We start from the raw sequence: 25,503 nt of genomic DNA on the forward strand, positions 1-25,503 counted from the left end.
CTTCTGCAAAAAAAAGTAATACCATTTTTTAATTTCCTTACTCAATATTTTATTTCTGCTACACTCATTAGAGTTTGAAAAGAAGAATTTATAGAATACCACAACAGGGAAATATTGAGTACTGATGGCCAGTGGTATTCATATTAAAACTGGCAACTCTTCTGACACCTAAGGGTTAATCAGACTGAAACAACTCAATTTTCCGATCTGTAGCTTCTGTTTGCCATTCAAAGTGATGACCAATGGTGTGATCAAGAATGATTATTATTTGTTTATATTTAGCATACACCCAGTCTAGTTATTTTGAAGTTTGTCCTTCCGTGTCCATGCTTCTGCTAGGCTGTTGAGCAAAGCAGTGATGTGTGTTCGATGCAGCGCATGTTAGCGGTAAAAAAGCTTATTCAGCAATTTGTTAAATTAAACTACGTTTGTTTTCCTAATTTTCTTGGGGAGGGATGGGATGGGGAAAGTGTGTGAATGGTATGGAGCAATGTTTCTAAAGGAAAGTAATTTCTCTTGCTAATAGTGAGACCATTATCCATCAGTTAGAGTGATAGGTTGAGCATTTCCCCTTGCACCCCATGTGGTGTGGTGAGTAGCGACCTTGGGTAACCTCTGTCAGTGTGACTAACGTTAAGATTGTACGGAAGCCTGTAGGACCCGTTGTGTCACCACCACTCCCCCACCTCCACCAGCACCACCAGCCCCACTCAATGCAATTCTTTGCTTACTACTGACCCTCATTGTTACTCTCCTCTCCTGGAAGTTCTGGGAGTCGATCCAAGACTATTGGATCCCATGGGAGCTTGTTCAAGTGACCATTTGTCATGGTGAGACTGGACTGGTCATTGTTCAACCTCAGGGGGCGGGGGGAGGACTTGCATCAGAATTGGAGTTTATCCTGTTCAGTGTGAGTTCTTTATTTTAATATAGTGAGTTGTTATGATCTAGATTGCATAGCCTCAGAGGGTAGTGGAAGCAGATGCAACAGTCACTTTCTTAAGGGATTGGATGTATACTTTGAAAGGGATAAAAATAGCAGGGCTGTGGGGAGTAAGACTAATTAGCTAGCTCTCAAAAGGCCAGCACAGACGTGAAGGGTCAAGTGATCTTCTTAAGTGCTGTACGATTCCATGATTCTGTGCACCTTTCCAGCAAGCGACTGAATTGTAACCAGGAGCAGGAATCCTGACTAATTTATAATCCTGGGGTCTTGGAAATATTATAACCTCCAGCTGACATTGCATGAGGATTTCACCTCACTTTGTAGTAGTAACCAACAAAATTGAATTGTGATAAGGGGTGATGGTGCTGGAGGAAACACGATGGATTTGACATTCTTCCACACAATCTTGAAGTTAGGCACATTGACAGAGGTTACATATGGGCAGCACAGTGTCTCAGTGGTGAGCATTGCCACCTCACAGCACCAGGGACCTGGGTTTGATTTCATACTGGGGCAGTGTATCTGTGTGGAGTTTGCACATCCACCCTGTGTCTGTGTGGGTTTCCTCCCATAGTCCAGAGATGTGAAGGTTAGACAGATTGGCCATGATAATTGCCCATAGTGTCCAGGCTAGGTGGATTACCCATGGGGAATACAGGGTTGTCGGGATATAGTAGGTGGGTGGGTCTGGGTGGGATGCTCTTTGGAAGATCAGTGTGGACCCGATGGGCCGAATGGCCTGCTTCTGCACTGTAGGGATTATATGATTTGATTTGGAATTTTCTAAGCAAAGGTCATTTCTGTTTGGCGAGACCTGAAGAAACAAAGAAAACCTAACAAATTGGGCACTCTTATCATAAATTGTCAGGTGGAATTGGAGGTTTAATAGTTAATCCTGTACCAACACTGAGCTGCATGGTGCTGTGGATTCCGTCTTGTCCCTGGACCTCACTGTGTTTCCATTCTCAGTCTGGCAACATGGGCTGGGGAGGTTTGGGAGTAGCTAATGGGGAGTAAGTGTTAGACGAGGGGGTAAACGCTAATCCTGGAAGGGTTTAAATTTTGGCACGAATTTCACCGTGAGATTCTGCCCAGCAGCCGATTACAGAGCAGCAGGAGTGGGACCTGGGAAGCAGCTCCATTGCATTACTGCAGGGGCCAGACGTCAGATGTGCTGTTATCTGGAAAGGACTTTGGGATACCTTGCAGACACTAAGAGTGCGATCCAAATGCAAATCTTTCTTAGCTGCCTATTCATGCATGGAATGGTGAATGGCAGTGGGAGGGAGTTAAGGAAAGATGCTGGCTCATGAAAAGAGGGGAGGATTTAAAGGGTTAAATTGCGAAGAACTTTAAAACAAGATTTGAGTCTCTGGTAAATCCCTTTCTACTATTTTCAAGGTTTGGGATTCATTTTACTGACTGTCTAGCATCTTGTCTGATTACTGCTGTGTTGTTTTTGCCTCTTTTTCCCTCTCACCTACTAGTATCAGCTTGCAGACTGCCATGGAAATTCCTGTTTTGCTTCAAACAGTCAATGGGAGTGAATTGCCCTCCAGCGTTGTGTTCGCCTTCGTTTGAAACAAACAGCCTTCACGATGAGGTAGAGCCCCGCCCAGAAAAGCACAGGCGTTCAGACTCGCTGAGAGTCCTCCTTCAGTCCCGATCAGTATTCCAAGACGATGACAGGGATGAAGCAGATAGAGAAATTTCTGAAGAAACAAACCTCGACTCTGACCAGAAGCCGCGTGGAAAAGGATGGCATTTTCCCAGGGACCCTGAAGCGGCGTCCGAGCGCCTCCAAAATACTCCCATTCCTAAAGGACACAGTGTCTGGCAGTGACAGCCCCAGCCCCAAAGATGAGTTTAGCCCGGACATCGGATGCCTGGAGAGTAAATGGACAGACACAGAGGACGACCTGACCAGTCCTTCCCTGTCATCGGGGGAAATCAGCCCCAATGGTTCCACTCTCAGCAGTAAGTTGTGGCATCTCTCAGACACCCCTGAGAACATCGTGGAGCACGTGCTGGAGGGACTGCTAGAGACAACCAAGAACGGTACGGATGCAGGTAAGTGTGAAAACATGGTGAAGGTCTAGTGCTAGAGGAAGCAGCATCAATGAGCCACTCGAAATGGAGTATATTTAGGTGAGGCTGTGGATCAATGGTAATTTCACTGTACCGCTAATCCAGAGTCCCAGGCTGTTCCACTGGTTTGAATGGGACACCTTATTGGCATTGACTCCAAGAGCAAGGAAGTTATGATGGAACAGTTTATAATAATTAGTCCACAGCTAGAGTGCAGTTCTGGTTGTCAAACTTTAGGAAGGATGTGACTGCACTAGACAAGGTGCAGAAGAACCTTGATGTTACCTGTCACCTATGAAGAGAAACGAGATAGACTAGGATTGTCATTCTTGGAGCAGAGAAGTCTGTGGGGAGAATCTGAGGTGTATAAAATTCTGAGGGGTATGGACAAGTTAATAAGTAGAAGCTTTTCCCTTTAGTAGTGGAGTAATTAACCGGGGAACAGTTTTTAAAGAAAGGAAATTTAGAGGGGATTTAAGGAAAAATATTTTCACCTGGAAGGTATCAGAAACTTAGCATTTGAAAGGGTAGTTGATGGAGCAGTCCATAAAACAGTTAAAAAGTATTTGGCTGAAATGCAATTATCACACAGTCAGGTCAAATGCTCGATAAAAATATTAGACTAGATAGATGCTTGATGACTAATGCAGATATGATGGGCTAAAGACCCCCTTTTCATGCTGTTGAAAGCTCTATGACTCTTTCTAATGCTCATCCTACCAAGGCAGGTGGTGAAATTTGGATTCAGTACAAAACCTTGAATTAAACGTCCTTAAGATATTGGAGCAGAATTAAGCCATTTGGCCGAAGAGCCTGTTTCCGCACTGTAGGGAATCTAATCTAAGCTAATCTAACTTCCTTGGCTGCATGCCAGAAAGTGCACATTTTGTTAAAGCCCACTTAAAGCTTGCCCAAGATGCAAATAAAATACTACGAGTGGTTTCAGCCTTCCAAAACTTCATTCTCATTCCAAACCTTAAATGTCTTTGTGGTCTTTGAAAGATATTTTGCAATTGGATGATGGCTGAAATTATAGCCTTATGTAAACAGGATGTGGCTCTCCATTGAATATGAGTGCTGAACCAGAGACACGAATTTGTGACAAAATACTAATTTTACAAAACAGTCAGCAAACTTAGGTTAAGTTTCTGTTTCCCTCAAAAGTTTGAGAAGATCCAACTATTCCAGTAAACGCTGCAGGGATTCTATTCCCCCATTACGAAATTAGCTTTGATGATGATGACATGTGGATCACTTCAAAAAAGCTTTTCTTCATGTGGGAAGGAATGGTTTTCTCTGCTTTGTTTTGTTCCTGTTATTGGTTTCTCGAGGACAAACATTTTGGGAAACCACTTCTGCAATTAATTGGAGTCCATATGGCTGGTTGCAAACAGCCCGCTTGGTGACAAGTGGGCTACCCATTAGCACATCCCACCATCAACATACCGGGGTTATCCTTGACCAGAAACTTCATTTAAATGCTGAGGTCACAAGGGAATTCTGCAGCAAGTTGCTATCCTCCTGACTTTCCATGGCCTGGTTACCATTCTACAAAGCTAAGGTGAGGGGGAATATGGTGGAATGTTTTCCACTTGCTTGGATGACTGCAGTTCTAATAACATTTGGAGCTTAACACCAGCCAAGACAAAACAGACCACTACATCAGCACCCTACCCACCACCCTCCCCTCCATCACCGGAGAGTACCAGCTGTAATCTGCTGTGCCACAAGATTCCATTGACAATACCTTACAGACTCATGACCAGTCTGTACCTCATCAATCTATATGCGGATAGCCCGAGCTAAACTAGCTATGAGTGCAGATAGTTTGTCCCACGTGGAGAAATGATGATGTAATGGTAATGTCACTGGTGTAAAAATCCACACATACCGGCTAATGCTGTGGGTACATGGGTTCAAATTCTGGCAAAAAAAGCTGGTCAAAATGAATTAATCCTGGTCGCCACACTACCTGAAGGATATGGAGGTTTTGGAAATGGCACAGAAGTGGTTTACCAGGATGTCGCCTGGTTTGGTGGGTATTAGCTATGAGGAGAGATTGGACAAACCTGGTCTGTTTACACTTGAAAGTCGAAGGCTGAGGGGCCCCCTGATAGAAGTTCACAAATGAGAGGCGTGGATAGAATGGATAATCAGAGTCTTTTTCTCAGGGTATGGATGTCAGTTACTAGGAGACATGAGTTTAAGGTAAAAACAGAGTAGGCTTAAAGGAGATGTGAGAGGCAGATTTTACAGAGAGGGTGTTCAGTCCCTAGAATACACTGTCAGAGGAGATGATAGCAACATTGAAGAGGCATCGTGACAGAGATACAAATTGGCAGGGAAAGGAGGGTTACAGATCACAAAGAAACAAAAGGTTTTCAGTTTAGAAAGGCATCATGTTGGTGCAATATTGATGTGTTTCAGGGCCCTTTGCTGTGCTATATTACTCTTTGATCCAAACCAGGCATGACCATACATGGTCTGGCCTATGAGACATCAGTGATGTGGTGGACTACCTTGGGAATGGTCCAGCAAACTGCATAATTCAAGGGCAATGGGGGATGGGCAACCCTATGGGATGCCCATCCCATGAAAGAATAAATGAAACAGAAAGGTGGATATGGTGATTGAAGTGAATGGATAAGCTCAAGAAGATGGAGTGATGGATGGAGTCATGCATACCAGATGATTGTGAATGTGTTCTAGGGACTTCGGTTCAATCCCACAATTGCGCGTCCAGTGTTCCCTCTAAGCTGCAGGGCTATTCCGAGGTTTTGCACACTGGCATGTTGACATTCCGACTTCAGGAGTGAATGCTGCATGTGGACCTCGGAGACTTGTGGAATGCAAAAATAGATATTTTCCTTATCAACCTTTTCAGAGATGTTAATGCAGGTGGGATTTGAACCTGGGCATCCTGGCTCAAAGGTAGGTTCACTACCACATGCCACAACAGCTCTCTGCACCGAGAAAGTAAATTAGAGAGAGTATTGACAACAACTGGTGGAGATTGAATTGCAATTAATAAAAATCTGGAATTGGGAAAGATGGTGGGGTAGTGTTAATGTAGTGCAGCTAGTAAATTAGAGACCCAAGAAAATGCTGTGGAGCCAGTGGAGTTCAAAGAAAGGCTATTTCCGAGCAAGGAGATCCAGGTTCATGTCCCACCTGATCCAAAGGTGTGTAATAATGTCTCTGAGCAGGTTGATTAGATATATCTGAAACACAGGAATTGAAAACTGCATCGGGCTCATGAGTGTCCTCTAGGGAAGGAAACCTACCATCCTTCTTTGTTCTGACTGACATGTGACTCCAGACTTGTGGCAATGTGGTTCACTCTTAACTGAAGTCTGAAATGGCGGCACAAGCCACTTGGTCAAGGGCAACAAATGCTGGCTTTGCCAGTAAAGCCCAAAGGCCATGGAAAGGTAGGAAGCAAAATAAAGATGATGTGAGTAGCCGTGTTAAATGCCACACAGACACACTGCTCTCTCTGGGTTTCACATGAGATCAGAAACCCCATCCTTGACCGCTCCCAGTGAGTGGTTCTATCTGATTAGAAATCAATGCAGGGTGCGTTTAAAAAAAGTCGTTGGTAGTCTTGTACACCATGGGTGGTCTTGTTAATGGTTGCACATGTCGTTGAATGACGAGTGGCAGAATACCAATTGTTAAGTCATATGGTTCTGGCTTCAAGCCCCATTCCAACACTTGCGCACATCAGCTTGGCTGACACTTCAATGCTGCACTGACAGCATACTGCACTTCAGAAAAGTGTGACTGCATCAGGCAGTTCTAAGGATGTGAAATGCTTTGGGGCTTCTCTAGCGATGGGACGTGACAAGAAATAACTGCACACCCTTTCTTCTACAGAATGAGAAAGAGAAATTGGATTTTCCTTTTAACAGACCTTAGTGTCTTTATTTCAAAGGAAATAAATTGTAAAAAATAAGGATGACTTGCCAAAGCTATACAATAGTTAAACCACTATTGCCATACTGTAATAGTCTTGGTCTCCTTAATCTAAGAAATTATTGACTGCCATTGTAGGCAGTCTGCAGAAGATTCACTAGTTTGATCCCAGATATGGGATCAGTTGTTGTTTCAGATCTCCAGCATCTGCAATTTATTGTTTTATTTTAAAGTTTTTAGGGAGCTTGACGGAGTAGGTGCAGAGTTTATTTCTCCCTGTGGGTGAACCGAGGACCAGAGGACATAATCTCAGAGTAAGGAACCACCTAGTTTAAAACAAAGATTTAGAAGAACTTTTTTTCTCTTGGAGGGTGGTGAGCCTGTGAAAGTCTTTACTTTAGAGGACTGTTAAGGCTGAAACATTAAGTCTAATCAAGCCTGAGACAGAGAGATTTTTATTCCAGAAGTAGACCAAAAGTTGTGAGGGAAAAGGAAGTTGAGGATTATCAGATCAGCCATAATATCATTGCATGGCAGAGCAGCCTTGATGGGCCGAATGGCCGACTCCTGCTCCGACAGTTTATGGTTTTGATGCGAAGAATGTGTTTAGTTGAATGCTTCTCCCAGGTTCCTTTTACTGTGGTGTTGATCATATTGTTCACTGTCTGTCAGATAAAAGAAACGACAGAAGAAATGATTTTGGGAAATTGTTCTCAGCAAATTAAAATTCCTTCAGCAAAAATATTGAAAGCATGGTTTCCACAGATCTTGTACAGATAGGGATACGTGGGATCTTCCTGTATCAGTCATCATATTGGTAGTGCACTCATCTCTGAGTTTCTGAGCTTGATTCCCACTCCAGGATCTGAGCACAAAAGTTCAGGCTGATGCTCCTGATCAGTGCTGAGGGAGTGCTGCACTGTCAGAGATGTCGTTTTTCAGTTGAAACTCAAAACTTGAGATTTATTTGCCTTTCCAGCTGGATATAAAATGATTCTGAGATGCTATTTTGAAGCAGAGCAAGGGAGCTATCCCCTGTGTCTTAGCTTTTGAGTTACACAAACAGCCATCGCACAAAATAAATGATCTCTGGGTCATGTTCTTCCTGGAACCTCTTGTGTACCTATTGACTGTCACATTTTCTACATTACAATAATGACCATACTTTCAAGCGTCACAGGTATTATTGTCGTGCAAAAGATGTTGTGTACTTTAACGTCTTTCTTTAAATGTTATTACTACATTCAGAGCAATCACAGAAAGATTCTGATGAATGTATAGACCTTACAGTCACCATTCTGAGAAAAGACATTATACAAAGCCCTGTTAAGTGTTGTCATTAATTTTACATTAAGTGTTCTGTTGTTGGACTGGCTTTACAATGTGAACACTTTCCACAAGTGGAAATTCAATTTGGCCAATTCAATAACAGCAGCTTGTGACCTTTATTTTCAGATTGCACCATTTTCTATAGTTTCATTATTTACTCAAGCATGCTATTGACTTAACGATTTCACACATGAGTTATACTGTACAGTGTCTTACAAATGCAGGCTGTCGTACCGTACAAGATTAATATCCCTCTAAATCTTCTTGCTAGGAGATGGTTACCTGTATATTAGGGGGTGACCTCATAGAAGTTTGTAAAATTATGAGGGGCATAGATAGGGTGATAGGGTCTTTTTCCCAGGACAGCAGAGTTCAAAACTAGAGGGCATAGGTTTAAGGTGAGAAGGGAGAGATTTCAAAGGAACCTAAGGGACAACATTTTTATGCAGAGGGTGGTGTGTCTATGGAATGTGCTGCCACAGGAAGTGGTGGAGGCTGGTTCAATTACAACATTTAAAAGGTATTTAGATGGGTATATGAATAGGAATGGTTTAGAGGGATATGGGCCAAGTGCTGGCAAATGGGACAAATTGGTTTGGGATATCTAGTCGACATGGTTGGTTTGGACTGAAGGGTTTATATACCTCTATGACTCTATATTAATGCAAAACCATTTGATGGTGCGATGGGGTCCCTAGTTGGGGGTCATTTGCTTGGGTGAGTAGGCCAGGAGCATGGGTTCGATCCCTCACACAGTCTGTGGCAGTTGTTGCAGGTTCTGTCCCTTCGTCATGTCACGCAATCGTGGAATAGTTCACCTCAAGCTGCGTATTTTCAATGTCACTCCTTAATGCAGAGGGATGCCTTTGTCCTTCATGGACAATGGCTCTTTTACATCTCTCTTTTTAGTTTTCAAGAAGAAAATATAGTTATAAGGACTAAAGGGATTGGGGAGAAAGTGGAGCAGGGGACTGAGTTGGATGATCAGCCATGATCACATAGAGTGGAACAGCAGGCTCGAAGGGCTAAATGACCTACTCCTGCATTCAATGTTTCGATGTACGATAGCATTGGTAAAATCACATTTCATTATTGTGTTCTGTACCCTATATATCAGTGTCTGATATCTGTCCAAGTGAATTTCTCTACATGTAGAGAAGCTCACTGCTGGGCTAATCTCTCAAAACGATCCACATCCACATCCACATCCCTTTGTGTCAAACCTCTAACCACAGGTTGTACTCCAGGCGGTGATTTACCGAGTTTGAATGTGACGCTGACACTCAGTGCAAAAAGTAAAGTGTTTCATTCCCTCAAGCTGACTTCTCTCTCTGCAATCAATGGAATCATTCACCCAAAAATTGCCAAGTAATGAAATCACACTGTGCTCAGATCTAGCATACTCTCTCAGTGAGCATTAAAACGCAGTCATTAGTTGTACAATCACGATGGAACATAGGTGGATCTTTGCCCAGGTTCCCACGGGAACGGCAGGCAGCCTTTCAGTGACTTGAGCCTGTCCTGCCATTCAGTTTGATTGTGGTTTCTCTCCCAGAGTTCCTCACAGGGTCTAGGCCAGCCTGTCAAATGTGAACCCGTGGACTCGAGGTTAACTATTATTTTTTTAAGGGGCTGTTACTCTCGATTTAAGGTGAATGTGCGAATTTGCATTTGTGTTCAAGCCCACATGATGTGAATGGCACCTGATTTAAGGTACTACTCGGGCAGCAGAGACTGCATAAATACAACACAAAACAAAAGAGGGCACAGTGTGTACTGAGCTGTTTAGTTTGCACAATAGCCTGGATGCATCAGCAATCCTCACTTTGTAGTTGTTGCTGAAGATGGGGAGTGATTAAGCAGGCTGTAAGTTACAGGTTCCCCATGGTCCTGTATTACGTGGAGCAGACTGACTGCAATATGTGCCGAGTACCTGCATTAGCTTGCTTCTTCCATTGAGGCCTGCATTTAACTGCTTCCTTTTTAAGTAAATAATAATTTCTCAGGATTGCTGTCTGTACGTAAATCACCAACTGTGAAAGTAAATTATCACCTTCAGCTCAGGTGAGTTTTACCAGCCCTTTGGAGACAGGCTGGGGATGACGAATGACAGGATGGCAGGGGGTGGTGGACCTGAGGATGTCCTACTCCCATGCCCTTTTGCTAGGGGCAAGAAGATGGCATGTGTGCACCTAACTGGACCTCTTCCTGCCTCCAGTAAATTGTAACCAATGCATGGAGAGACTACCACAATGGCAAACTCCAGCAGCCTCACTGGGGGCAAGGAAGAACGTGTTTTCCCTCCTTTATCAATCACTCTGCCCTTCCTAGAAGGGGCCCCTGGCGACAGTGAGTACGCAGAGGATGAGAGCATTTCTTGGGGTTCCCACGCTCACTGGAGCCTGTCTGACCAGTCCTTAGACTGAGGTATAGGCCAATATATTTGATTCATTAATGGGATGTGAAGATGGAGCAGTATTTTATTGTCCATCCCTTATTCTCTTTGAAAGTGAGCCGGTGCTTTGATCTACTGCTATCTGTGTGGTGTAGGAGTACCCACATTGCTGTTACTAAACTGTGAGGCTGCCTGGCTGCTAATGTACTGTCCAGGTACAGTCTCCTTAGCAATTGAATTTAAAGGACCCTGAATTGACAGTTTAGTTTAGGAAGGAAGAAAGTTTAGCTGGTGCAAAAACAAAATGTCACCGGTGTATCCCCAGCCTGTTCAGCCTCTCCCTGTTGCTCAGATCCTCCAACCCTGGCAACATCCTTGTAAATCTTTTCTGAACCCTTTCAAGTTTTGCAACATCTGTCCTGTACAGCCGCAACATGACCTCCCAACTCCTGTACTCAATACTCTGACCAATAAAGGAGAGCATACCAAACGAGTGTTGGAGGCTGAGGGGAGACCTTATAGAGGTTTACAAAATTATGAGAGGCATGGATAGGATAAATAGACATACTCTTTTCCCTGGGGCATAGGTTTAGGGTGAGAGGGGAAAGATATAAGAGAGACCTAAGTGGCAACCTTTTCACGCAGTGGGTAGTATGTGTATGGAATGAGCTGCCAGAGGATGTGGTGGAGGCTGGTACAATTGCAACATTTAAGAGGCATTTGGATGGAGATATGAATAGGAAGGGTTTGGAGGGATATAGGCCGGGTACTGGCAGGTGGGACTAGATTGGGTCGGGATATCTGGTCGGCATGGATGGGTTGGACCGAAGGGTCTGTTTCCATGCTGTACATCTCTATGACTCTATTATTTGCAAGGATGGTTTCAAGAACAAGAAACTTAGAAAGTTATCCGGATAGATTGAAGAATTGGCCAAGTGAGTATAGCTGGGGATTTGGTTCAAAACCGGAAGTCCAGTGCAGAGGAGGAAAGCAGAGATTTATGTAAGGTTTGCTACAAGAAATACAGTCTCCAGAGGGAGAGGTGAGTGCAGGAGGATAAACAGGACGTTATACAGGACGTTGGTGAGGCAAAAGTGAGGACTGCAGGTGCTGGAAACCAGAGTTTAGGTTAGAGTGGTGCTGGAACAGCACAGTAGGTCAGGCAGCATCCGAGAAGCAGGAAAATCGACGTATCGGAAAAGGCCCTTCATCAGGAATAGAGGCAGGGAGCCTCCAGGGTGGAGAGATAAATTGGGGAGTGGGGTGGGGCTGAGGAGAAGATAGCAAAGAGTACAATACGTGAATAGGGGTGGGGATGGAGATGATAGGTCAGAGGGGAGGGTAGAGCAGATAGGTGGGAAGGGAGATTGGCAGGTAGGACAGGTCATGAGGAGAGTGCTGAGCTGGAAGGTTGGAACTGGGGTAAGGTGGGGGGAGGGGAAATGAGGAAACTGATGAAGTCCACGTTGGTGAGGCCTCTTCTGGAATACTGTGTACAGTTCCGGTTGTCCTTCAATAGGAAGGATATTAAATTGGAGAGGGTTCGGAACAGGTTTGCCAAGATGTTGTCCGGAATGGAGGGTTTGAGATATAAAATCAGGCTGGGACTTCCTTCACTGGAGTGAAAGAGGTTGAGGGGTGACCTTATTAAGATTTATAAAATAATGGGGAACATAGATAAGGTGAATAGTAAGGGCCTTTTCCTGAGGGTGTGGGTGTTCAAAACTAGGCTGCATAGTTTTAAGGTGAGAGGAGAAAGATTTAAAAAGGACATGAGGGGAAACCTTTTTTTACTCAGTGGTTCGTGTGCGGAATGAACTGCCAGAGGAAGTGGTGGATGCAGGTATAATTACAATATTTAAAAGACATTTGGATAAGTTCATAGGAAAGCTTTGGAGGGATAGGGGCCAAGGATAGGCAGGTGGGACTAGTTTAGTTTGAGAACGTGGTTGGCGTGGACCGAAGGGCTTGTTTCCATGCTTTGTGTCTCTATACGTTGGGCCTGTTCTCCTCGGAGAGTAGGAGGCTGAGAGGAGACTTGATAGAAGTTTTCAAAATCATGAGCAGGCTGTATAGAGTAGATAGGGAGAAGCTGTTCCTGTTCACAAAAAAAAACAGCTAACAAGAGAGCATAGATTTAAAGCGATGTACAAGTGAAGCAAGATTGATAGGGGAAACAACTTTTTTCACAACGCAAGTAGTTAGGGTCAGTTGAGACATTCAAGAGGGCATAGCATGATTATTTGGACAGAAACAGTGTGGAGGGTTTTGGGAATGGCACATTTGGTTAGCTCAGTTGACTGAACCGCTGATTTGTGATGAAGTGTGACACCTTACAGTGTGGATTCAATTCCCCAGTGGTTGAGGTCACCATGAAGGACTCTCCTTCTCAATATTTCCCCTCGCCCGAGGCATGGTGACCCTCGGATTAAACCATCACCATTGGTCTCTCTCTGTAATGAGAGACAGCATCCCTATTGTCCAGTTGGACTATGGTGACTTCACCTTTTACCTTTTTAGATCTGAGGAATTCTATGGCTCTTGAGCTATATCACGCTATCCAGTATCAAGAGAGAATATTCATTGTGTGTTTTTGAGGAGCACTTGGTAATAAGAACTCCTGTGCATTCCACCAAATTCACCTCCTTGTCTAAATCCGTTTCCTACTTTTTAAGTCAAATGTGCATTTCATTGCCAAGACTTCTCATTTTTCATAACTCTGGGAAACTATTCTGTCACATGGATAATAATGAGGGGTGTGCATTAATTTTAATTGTACAGCCCCTAAACTCTCCATTGTCACCATTGTAAATGTTAAGACGATAACAGTTCATTGAACTATTAAAGTCTAGCCAGAGTAAATCCTTTAAGTCCTATACCGAGTTGTAGCGTATTATATTATATTATTAATAATGAGGAAAAGCTGTCCCAGCTTGCTTTGCTGTCAAGCTGTTAGGTAAGGACACCTGGATCAGCACATATAGTGACATACATACCCAATCTGAACAAGCCTGAGGTACTGTGCAATGGTATCCCACATTTTCCTTGTGTTGGCATGGAACACATTAATTGTTGGAAGGTCGTCTTTAACTTATTTTTTCAAGTTTCACTGTACAGTTTCTAAACAGCCTCCCTTTTGTCTTTCTCCAGCCATCAACCAACTTTCTAGAAAGAGCCATCGTTGAAGCCAATCCTGATTTTTATCAGCTTTACCTCCGATCATTTTGTTTCACAGGGACATGGGCACTGTTGATAAGACCAGCCTCGTTTGCCATTCTGTATTTGCCCTCAAACTGACTATCTTCCTGGGGCATTTCATTGGGCAGGTAGGACTTAGCCACATTGCTGTGAGTCTGGAATCACATATCAGCCAGAGTAGATGAAGACGGAAGATTTGTGTTTTTCCTGTTACCAGCATCTTCCCTTTTGAATTTGCACTGATGTTTCTATTTAACACATTCCTTTTATCTTCTTAATTCTTCTCACTTCTCCTTTGCAGGCTTCAGTTTCAGTATTTTTAGCTGTCTTCTGCATTCCTTTTGTTTCTTCCTTGTGTAGTCTTTATCTTCTATTTCTAAGCACATTTAAACATTTTAAGTACTGATGTATGTCTCTGTTCAAATTATGATTGAACAGACTGTCAGCCTCTGAGTAAATATTCTACTCGTTGTACAGCTAATGCAGTTTGGTTCTTTGGGAGATTTTAGTTGCAATATTTTTTCTTGGTTTAACCTCAGATATTGTGTGTTTAGTTACTGTTCATTGTCTAAGTAATTTATCTATGTCTCAGCCAGCAGCACCCACATTCCACAAATGAACTTAAACTGTCTTATAGCTTTTGAGCCCAATCTCCAGGAGAATAAGTACTCTATTAGGGCCATGTTTTCGGCTACAAGCCACCAGACTGACTAAATAATAAATGGAAAAGTGGCAATAGTAATTTTCAGAATTATAGTACATTCCATTGCAATAAAGACTGTTTTCAAGGTCCATTAAATATTATTATTCAAACTCCTTTACTGTCGCAGTAAATGCCACACGCGAAATAGCTTCTAATTATAGATCCACTTTCTTGCATCCTTTAATAAACATGTTTTCCTTTTTTTTATGCTTAATTCTGTAATAAAATCTATTAGAAGGTTGAAATAATTAGGACAAATGAGAAAAAGTAGCATAAGAGAGGTATTAAAAAGATATATTTCCGATTGGATTAGTAACATCCTAACAAACTAATATTTAAAAAAAAATGTTAAGTGAGAAATTACTGCAGTTGCAGTCCTGGCACTGCTGAGATCAAAATGAATAAATATTGCTTGTAAACATAAATTAGGGACATGCAACAATTGCCTTTGCCAGTGACCGTCACAACCTACGGAAGAATAAAACAAAATTGTAGCATTGGTTGTGCCGAACTGCAGTGTGAACTGGACTTGACTGCAAGGATCCCGAATATAAACTCATGATTTTATAGCTTATTCAATGAATCATCTTGATGGAGGTCACCTGAGCCAGTACCTTAATAATTCAGGATTTTTAACATCAACAGTTTGACATTGTTTTAAGACTTGTTCAGAAGCGAACCCCGTAAAGCAAGAAGGTGAGTCTGTAATCGAAGATTGTGCAAGCTAGGAAAGCCTTGACTTACGGCATGGACATTTCAGTAAGGAGTAAATCTGGCATAAAGTGCCTCACTGTTTCTCCAACACTCAGGACTGAGGGCCACTGCAACCAGAGTAAAGTCTTTTACCTTTATCTTTGTGTCTATCTGTCTGTGCTTGTCTGTTTTAGACAGTCCCCAGTTGGCAAGTAGATACATTGTTGGAAAAAAATTGTGACGTGTGTTTTCTCTACATCAGGATTGGAGTTTTTAATTATAGAGTATCTGTAACTGCCTTGTAGGCCACAACACTCAGAGATACGCCAGTATTTATGATCTGGGGAAAAAAAAAACAATTCTTCCAAATTTCTTCAAGTTCTAGCAACTTTTTCTTCTATTACTTTCTCCATTTTGTGTTTACTCAACATGGAGGCAGAAACATGTCCTGTTCATTTACTCTATAAAATCTGTCATAACCTTGTAGATCTCATCACATTTTGTCCCTCAGTCACGTTAATCTTCCCCACTAGACATTACAGACAAGATGTTAATTCACTCAAAAGGTATTCACTAACACAGTTAAAAATTATCCCCACTTCACAGAGTATTGTTTGGAAATTATATTTTGCATCTTCCCCAATGCCTCTTTTTCTCATGTTGTAAAATGGAGCCCAGGACTGTTTGCCGTACCTCAAGTGTGGTCTAATGAACAGCCAAGATTCTAGCTGAAGTTAACATAACTTGTCTGCTCTCCAATTCGATCATTGCAGTAGATTAGATTAGATTACATTACATTACATTACAGTGTGGAAACAGGCCCTTCGGCCCAACAAGTCCACACCGACCCGCCGAAGCGCAACCCACCAATACCCCTACATTTACCCCTTACCTAACACTACGGGCAATTTAGCATGGCCAATTCATCTGACCTGCACATGTTTGGACTGTGGGAGGAAACCGGAGCACCCGGAGGAAACCCACGCAGACACGGGGAGAACGTGCAAACTCCACACAGTTAGTCGCCTGAGGCAGGGATTGAACCTGGGTCTCTGGCGCTGTGAGGCAGCAGTGCTAACCACTGTGCCACCGTGCCGCTTAATTTGCATCCTTTTATAGCCTTGAGGACCTAGGTTCTCCTTTTTAATAAGCTTTGTACCTGCATCAACAGATCCCTTTTAAAAACTTAAAATTCCAAAGATTGGCTTTTTTATTCTTCCATTATGTATAACCTCACATTTCCTACATTGAACTTCAATTGACTTCATATTGATGACCAAGTTGAGACAAGGAATGAATTGTACTTCGAGAAATTTTGTCTTAATTTCCCAGAACGTGTCAGAACAAGCAAATGGCAAGAGGATAGTATGCATAAGAGTCATGATTAATAGTCCTGTCATTTACAAGTGGGCATTAATTATTATAAAATTCACTGAAAGACTGTGAGTAATGGTTTATGCCAGTAAATGTTACTGTACAGATAAGATTCCATCATAATGTGTTGGATGTAAATATAGCCAGACTTAGTCACACGAACAGTGTGAGAGAGTAAATGTGGTGTTATGGTTCAGGGAGCTCCCTTCAGGTCCATCTCCTGCACTCTGTGCTGAATTAATGACTTAGTTGACAATGGCCCTCCTCCCTAATGAAGTATGGTCAATTTCACACATCTCACAACATTCTTTACTCCTCAGGCAGTCCCTTAGGATTGTGAATGACTTATTTCCCCTCTGACTGTATGTGTTCTGAAGTCCAATGCACGATCTGTAGCCCTGCCGCATGCGTGTGTTGTGGGCTGGAAAGATAGAGAAGTTATTTGGAGGTTTCTTGCATTCCTTTTGTTGCGTTGAATTAACTTATAGCCACTTGAAGCTTCTAATTGCGTCTGGTGTGTTTCTGAGTGAGCTATCTTCATTTTGTTCAGTGGAAAGCCAGGGTCTCTGAGAGTTGATGGGCATGTGTGATCTCTTTGGCAATGTTTTGAGGCCATCTCTAAATCATTTCTACTCTCCTTTTTGGGAGGTTCTCTGCCAGGATCCTGAGGGTTCTTCAGTTGGCTATAGCACTTGTGTTCCTTGGGTATCCAGTGGGCCTTGTTAGAAGGACCATGTATCTGAATATTTAATGGAATTGGACCCAGTTACACTGCATTCACATTTAATCAGCTATTAATGCTCAATGATCTTGCCTCAGTTAGAGAGATGAGTCAGTAGCAGAAGTCACTGGAAGGGAACTAGCTCAACCAACTGTACCCCTCAGCAAGTTGTTACCTCCAGTAGCGTGGAAGTGGGTGGGAAGGAATTAGACACTAACAAAATGTCACAGTCGTCTTTATACGTGACCTCAGGTGAGACATTCACAAGTTATGAACAGTTCCAGATGAACAACTCGTCTTTAAGTTCCTCGGTGAGGAGGGATGAAAGCACTCCTCTTCTTTATTCAACTGCCTCTCCAATTGGTCACAGCAAGGTTCATTAAAAAGGGATCACTTCCCTTGTCAATGACTTTCTCCCAAATGAATTTGTTTTAAAGGGAGTCATTTCGACCAGGATCTCTCAAATTAACATTACAGTAAGTTTATTCATTACTAAATGTGAGGAGAAATAAAAATGTCACATGCATGTACACAGGTTAGAGATGGAAGTGAGTTCAAGGTATACAGATCAGTCTATCTGGCTGGCTCATAGAGAGTAGATAGTGGAACATTGACAGTTGAACAATATCAGTCTGAGATTCTTGGCTTTTGCAGATAAGGTAAAATTCTTTTGCTCTGTTTCCTTTTTACGGATGTCTGGCTGGCAGCACACAGAGTGAGAGAGTCCTTCTCTAGTCCTCAATCCTTCTGACTGGATAACTGGCTAGTTGGTTTCTAGCACTCAGCGTGAGAGATTCATTTTACCTGCAACACAGGGGTGACTAGTGGGTGATCCTTTAGCCATTACTTTCAAAGCAGGTGGCACTCAAACGCAGTTTAGAACACACAAACCTTGGTCCACAACCACACCTTCCACTAGCACACGCAGACCAGGGTCACAGTCCGTTTTTAACCTCTTTTGTTTTGTTTAATTCTGGATAGGCAAAGAAAACCCTAACAAGGAAGTAGATTTCTGACCAGGAAGAGGAGGGAGAAATAGCCAACCACCTCATCTCTTCCTGTTCCATCTCTGTCTCCCTGTTTTGAAGTTCTCCTGACACTCTCTGCTCTGATATTCCGTAGCTCCACACAGGGTTTTGCCAGACAGCATTGAATTTGCATCTGAAGTTTCTTTTTGTCTGTAGCAGATCTCGTTTAAGAAAATACATTTTGAAATTAAAAGTTTAAAACGTGTCTACAGTACTTTGTGGCCCAGCACAGTGACTCAGTGGTTAGCACTGCTGCCTCACAGCAACAGGGATGCGGGTTCAATTCTTCCCTTGGGTAACTGTCTCTGTGGAGTTTGCACATTCTCCCCGTGTCTGCATGGGTTTCTTCTGGGTGCTCCAGTTTCCTCCCACAGTCCAAAGATGTGAAAGTTGGGTGGATCGATCAAGCTAAATTACCTGTAGTGTTCGGGGATGTGTAAGTTAGCTGGGGGTTATAGGATAGGGGTAGGGATGTGGGTGGAATGCTCTTTGGAGGATTGGTGTGGACGTGTTGGGCCAAATGGCCTGTTTCCAGATGTAGGGATTCTATTCTATTCTTAACTTCATGACAGCTCATTGTTTAAAATGTTCACTTGGATTGTCAATAACAATATTGTATCATCCAAAATCTTCAATTGTGTTCTAATCCTTTTAACTTGAACCTCCCTACCACCCAGTGTTGCTCTTTACTAGTATAACAAGCTGGTTGACTCAGAAGCGGCTGTCAGATTAAGGTCAGAAGTCAATGTACCTTGACTGTGCATCTGCATTTATTCCATGTGGAGGTGGATCATTTTGCCTCATCATCTTTCCCGCCTACAATAATCTGCTGCTGCTGGACAATTTGTGATAGGGTCTGAACAAAGCCCAAGTGTCTAAGGGTTTTGGGCTCATCATGCTCAGACTGTAGAGGAATGGGCAATTGCAGGTGAAGTCCTGCCCTTCAACAGTTGGGATCACTGGCCAGTGAACTTTCCGTACACCACCCTTCTAATGGGAGCAAGATGACCAAACACTCCATCCTTTAGGGTTTCTGAGGCTTGGCTGTGACCAGCCTCTACCCAAGCATACCAAGAATAGAAATTGCTGGAGAAACTCTGCAGGTCTGGCAGCATCTGTGGAGAAAAAGCAGAGTGACCCTCCTTCAGAACCTGAAAGCAAAGGCATGCAGTCTTGGAGCAGAGGGCAGTCTCATAATTAAGGGGTGCCAAGTCAATACTGAGATGAGGAGGAATTTCTTCTCAGAGGGCTGTGAGTCTTTGCCCTCCACAGCTCTCTGTGGCAAGGAGTTAAGTTGAGTTAGATTCTTGATCAGGAGGGGAATCGAGGATTATGATGACAATGTGGGGAAAGTGAATGTCAGGAATGTTGGATCAGCCATGGTCCTAATCACTGGTGGAGTAGGCCCCCGGGTCTGAATGCCCTACTATACGGTCAGTCCCTACTTCTTATCAGCTTGTGGTCTTTTCAGCTTGCACACATCTGGGCAATCACAAGGATGTCAAATTTCAAAGGAAGCAACAGTCTAAACTGCACAAGAAAAGAGTGTAGATTGTTTCTGGTTGTGGTGATACCATGGAGAATGCATCAGTGAGCCATTGTCCTCTGCTGTTTTGTTTAATTCAAATGCAGGCAGAGGATGGATCCCTATGATGTTCAACATGTTGAATGCAGTTCAACAAACATAAGTGTGCCAGGGTATGAGTCCAGTGAATAATCTTAAATTGCATTCTTAGTTTAATTCTTAGCATGCTGAATTATTCCGGAAGTGTTGCCCAATAATTAGAATCACACCTAACATTAGAAATTATGTTCACTGTTCTTCAAGCATGGTTTGGTCAAGGGTAGTCAATATTTTGTCTATTAAGAATAGCCTAAATTATGTGCTGTTTGATGTAATCTGCTAGTCACTGGGACATAAGGCCTACATTCCTAGCAACACACTACAAAGCAATTCATATAGAATCTTATTCACTTGTATAAAAGACAGAATGTCCTTTTAGCTTGATGGCTGCATCCTGTTAATGAAAAATACCTCCCGTTGCTACCACATCAAAGCAATTAAAAGGTAAACTCGCCATAGTTTTACCAACCATAGGGCTGCTCTCTTGTGTGTGTGTGTGTGTGTGAGAGAGAGAGAGAGAGAGACAATGATGGTGGTTTAACCTGAGGGTCACCATACCTCAAGCGAGGGGAGAGGTTGAGAAGGAGAGTCCTCCCTGATAATCTCTGCCAGTGCAGGAATTGAACCGATGCTGTTGGCATCACTCTGCATTGCCAGTCAGCCAGTCATCCAGCCAGCTGAGCTAACTCATTGAAATGTCTCCCTGCAGGAATAAAATACAAACTCCAAATTTGGAGAACAGAAACTTCAGCTCAATGGATTCCTCTTCTCTTTAGACTGGAGATTCTTCGGGCAAAAGTGAGGACTGCAGATGCTGGATTCTTCAGCCCAGTTTCCATACATATCATACTCAACAATACAAAATGATGTACAGTCATTAAGATGTGGCACCTCGCAAGCAACAATGTGATAATGTCCATATACTCGGAATTTTAGTATCTTGCTTATGAGTTAAATATTGACCATGGGCAGATCTCCTGATTCTTCTCTTCACAATATTGCCCTGTGATCTTTAACATCTACCAGAGACAACAAACAGGCTCTCGCCTTGATGTTTTATCCAAAAGATACCTCTGACAATGCTCCCTCAGTTCCATAATTCTTTTTCAAGATAATTTTACTAACTGTTGTCAATTTATGTACAGCTGTGCTTTGGATTCTTGATGAATACAGCATTACACGAATCCTGTGCCCAATAGTTTCAGTTGGCAGGTTCCAGCTGAACTTGGCACACACCATGACACTGTTTCTGTGGTTGAAAATCTCACGACACCAGGTTATAATCCAACAGGTTTATTTAAAAAAACAAGCTTTCAGAGCCTCCTTCATCAGGAGCAGCACTCCAAAAGCTTTTATTTTCAAATAAACCTGTGTTCGATTATAACCTGGTGTCATGTGACTTTCAACATTTTCCAACCAGTCCAACACCAGCATCTCCATATCACTGTTTCCATGAACCTGCGTCACTTTACCACCAATAACACGGTTTATCACCAGGAGTCAAAGTGTCGTTCTTTGTTGACATGAGCGTATCTCTTGCCCAGGTGAAATTCTGTTTCACTGCAGCAATAAACACCCTCAGTCTTCAGGAGCTGGAGGTGCTGGTGTTGGACTGGGGTGGATAAGGTTAAAAATCACACAACAACAGGTTATAGTCCAACAAGTTCCAAATCGACCTGTTGGACTACAACCTGGTGTTGTGTGATTTTGAACATTCTTCAGGAGGACAGGTGAGCTCTGTCTGGTTTTGAAGGTCTCGTTTATAACCTGTAAACTCGGCTTTACATCACAATCTTGCAGGCGTTGCGAGAGTGCTGGAGGCAGCTGGATCACCCGTCCTGATAGTTCCTAAAGTGGGACTTGAACGCACAATCTTCTGGCACAGGGGACAAGAGTGCTACCAATTAAACCACAGCTGACACTACGAAAGTACGGTGCCTGAACCATCCAACAATACTCCCAAGTGAGCTATTGTCAGTATTCTATGAAATGCCTGAAGCATTCCCTTAGCATTTTGTTCCTGCTGCAATGTGGAACCATTATCTTCCTACCGAACAGGCGATTACATAGGTGTGTTTATATTCCTGGTAAATTATTTTTGCGTAGTGTATTTGTGGAATCTTATCTTGTAATTAAGTGATTGCCTGGTCAGAGAAAAACAATGCTGCTTTGATACATGTTTGGCTTCTGCATGTAAAATGAAGTCAGCCATTTCCTGTGATCCACCTCCGTGAAAGAAGGAGGTAGCAACCACAACATATTTTAGTGATGGGACTAATTCTTTTTGTGTCAGGCATTGTGACAGACATGACGTTTGGTGGCAATATACAGTCAGCATATGGAGCAACTGTCAGGCTTTTGTGTTCAGCGGTTTTAAGGCAGGGCTATGGGCAATTAAATTGAAGCGTGCTTAGCAAAGAGAGTTGTGTATTTATGTACAGGTATCCCCCACATTTCAAAAGTTCGCTTTACGCCACTTCGCTTTTACGAAAGACCCACCTTAGTACCTGTTTTCTCTAACCAAAAGAATCCGAAGAGGATTTTGGGTTTTACAAAAAAAGGCAAAATTTTTCCCATATAAATTAATGCTTCTTCGCTTTACACCATTTCAGCTTACGAAAGGTTTCACAGGAATACTCTACTTTCGAATATCACCTTCTGTGAGCACGGCACATCTCAAGATGTTTCACAGCCAATTCAATATAGCAATGTAGGAAACAGTGAATGCACTTCAATAGCTGTAGGGAGCTTTGGAGTATCTTGAGGACATGAAAGCGCTATAGGAATGCAAGTCTTTCTTTGCACAGTGTTAGTCAGACACACACAAGTTTGCATAGGAATGACACTGGGTGCTTGCCTTTTGAGGTATTGCTACCAAAGAACCAGCACTGGAGTGAGGCCAAGTGGCTGCCTCCTCTGCTGTATCCTTCCTATAATTCAAACATCTGGTTCAAATCCTGCCAGATCGATAGGACTTCATGTCTCCATTTTATATACCAGCTCCACTAATGGAGTCTGGCATTAATTAGACTAACCAACATCTGCTGCCAAACTGTGACATTTTACACTGTTAACACAATTCCTTAATGGTTAATCCTTCCTTATAGGACTTCTGCATCCACTAGGGAGTTGGACATGCTCAGTACAAGGTAGAACTTGAATCCACATTTCAGATCTTGCACTGAGTTTTAGATAAAATGACTGCATGGAATGGAAAGAAGATACGACAGTGTTCTTGCATTTATTTACTTCTCTGAACATCACAGAGTGACTCACAACACGTCACACCCTATTAAATGCTTAATGCATCACTGTCCTTACGTAGGCAACTGCAGCTACCAACTTGTACAGAAAAAGCTTGCCAACAGCAAGTAAGCCAAAAAAACTGCAGATGCTGGAATCCAAGGTAGACAGGCAGGAGGCTGGAAGAACACAGCAAGCCAGGCAGCAGCAGGAAGTGGAGAAGTCGACGTTTTGGGTGTAACCCTCATCACAGCAATGAGACGACTGGCTAGTTATTTTGTTGATGGAGGAGGATAAGCATTGACCAAAAATCCTTCATTCTTCAACAAATAATATTTTTATATGTTTTAGACCAACCAGAAGAAAGTGAAGACAGAGATTTTTCTGCACCTCCACACACGTCATCTACTGTCCGTTGCTCCTGATGTGGTCTCCTCTACATTGGGGAGACAGGACGCCACCTTGCGGAACCTCTCATAAAACACCTCTCGGGACACAAGCACCAAACAACTCCACCGCCCCATGGCCAAACACTTCAATTTCCCCTCCTACTCCACCAAGGACATGCAAGTCCTGGACCTCCTCTGTTGCCAAATCCTAGTCACCCAACGCCTGGATGAAGAACACCTCATCTTCCATTTTGGGGCCCTCCAACCACACGGGATCAATGTCGATTTCACCAGTTTCCCTGTTTCCCCCTCCCAACATTATCCCAGATCCAACCTTCCAACTTGGCACCACCCTCTAGAACTGTCCTACCTGTCCAATTTCCTTCCCACCTATCCGCTCCACTCTCCACTCCGAGCAATGACCATCACCCCACCTTTATCTACCTATTGCATTCCCAGCTAACTCCACCACCCCCTCCATTCCAGATGAAGAGCTTATGCTTGAAACATCAACTCTCCTGCTCTTCCTGATGGGCTGTGCTTTTCCAGCAGCATACTTTTTGATTTTGACCAACAGGGTCAGCTAGATGTCAGTTTGAACTTGTCGTCTGATAGACCACTGCTCTGATAGTGCAGCACTCCCTCATCTCTGCCCAGAGTGACTGCCCTGTACTGGAATAGGGTTTTAAACCTATGGCAGTCTGAATCCAAGGCCAGGATATTACTTGTCTCCACGCTAGTTCAGTTATTAGGTTAAGCGCCACTGTGAGAAAAGAATGTGTTTATACAAACAAAATGCAAATTTGGCAAACTTGGAATTGCTTCTTCACTCAGTTTCAGGCACATCCCTGCAGGGGTTCCTCAGGGTGGTTTCCTAGGCCCAACCATCTTCAGCTACTTCACTGATCACTTATCCTCCACAATGAGGTCAGAAGTGGGAATGTTTGCTGATTCAACACCATTTGCGTTTCTCAGAGACTGAAGCAGTCCACGATCAAATGCAGTAAGACTGAGATGCTATTCAGGTTTGCGAGTGGCAAATAACATTAACGTAATACAAGTGTTAGGCAATGACCAGCTTCAAAAAGAGAGAATTTAACCATCACTTGACATTCACTGTCATCATCATTGCTGAATCCCTCACTGTCAACGTCCTGGGAGTTACAATTGACCAGAAACTCAACTAGACGAACTACACAAATACAATGGCTACAAAAGCATGCCAGAGACCAGGAATTAGTGCTGAATGTCTTCCTCCTGCGGTTTAACAATTCTATGACTTTTTTTCAACAACATGGAATCCTTTAAAAGATGCTTAACTGATATAGGGAGAAGAGGAGATTTCCACTAGGAGTAGCAGCCAGAGATGAACGGCCTTATTAACGTGAAGACATAAATAGTGTATTATTGCAGTTCCTGAAAATCCATTGCACTTTGTTATTCCTTTGCAGTCACACTGTTAGAACTTCGACAGAAAAGCTCAGGAAAAGTGGGGCAGCCAGTGAGGGAGTGTAAAGTGATGGCAGGTAGCAGAATCGTTAAACAGCGAGAAGTGCGGACATGGTTTCCCACTGCAGCTAGGCGGGGTGGGGGGCTAGGGCAGGCATGTTGGGTAACGATGGTTAACACTGCTGCCTCACAGCACCAGGGGCTTAGGTTCAATTCCAGCCTCAGATGACTGTCTGTGTGGAGTTTGCACATTATCCCCGTGTCTGCATGGGTTTCCTCCGGACACTGCAGTTTCCTCTCATAGTCCAAAGATGTGCAGGTTAGGAAGGATTGATCATGCTAAATTGTCCCGTAGTGTCCGGGGATGTATATGCTGGTGTATTAGCCATGGGGAATGCAGGGTTACAG

The 25,503-nt window shown here is 43.1% G+C and overlaps 1 protein-coding gene across 1 annotated transcript in view; it reads left to right on the forward strand.

Annotated features, from left to right (window-relative positions):
* rapgefl1 (Rap guanine nucleotide exchange factor (GEF)-like 1) overlaps positions 1 to 25,503 on the forward strand; it is an 89,452-nt gene that overhangs the window by 11,565 nt on the left and 52,384 nt on the right. Inside the window, exon 2 of the mRNA XM_087977797.1 lies at positions 2,434 to 3,016. Within this exon, the coding sequence (XP_087833923.1) occupies positions 2,629 to 3,016 (388 nt within the window). The 5' untranslated portion in view covers positions 2,434 to 2,628. The remainder of the gene's footprint in view (positions 1 to 2,433; positions 3,017 to 25,503) is intronic.

Source organism: Chiloscyllium plagiosum, unplaced genomic scaffold, assembly GCF_037043375.1.
Source record: "Chiloscyllium plagiosum isolate Xiang-an unplaced genomic scaffold, Cpla_swu_hap1 HiC_scaffold_32, whole genome shotgun sequence".
Classification (NCBI taxonomy): Eukaryota; Metazoa; Chordata; class Chondrichthyes; order Orectolobiformes; family Hemiscylliidae; genus Chiloscyllium; species Chiloscyllium plagiosum.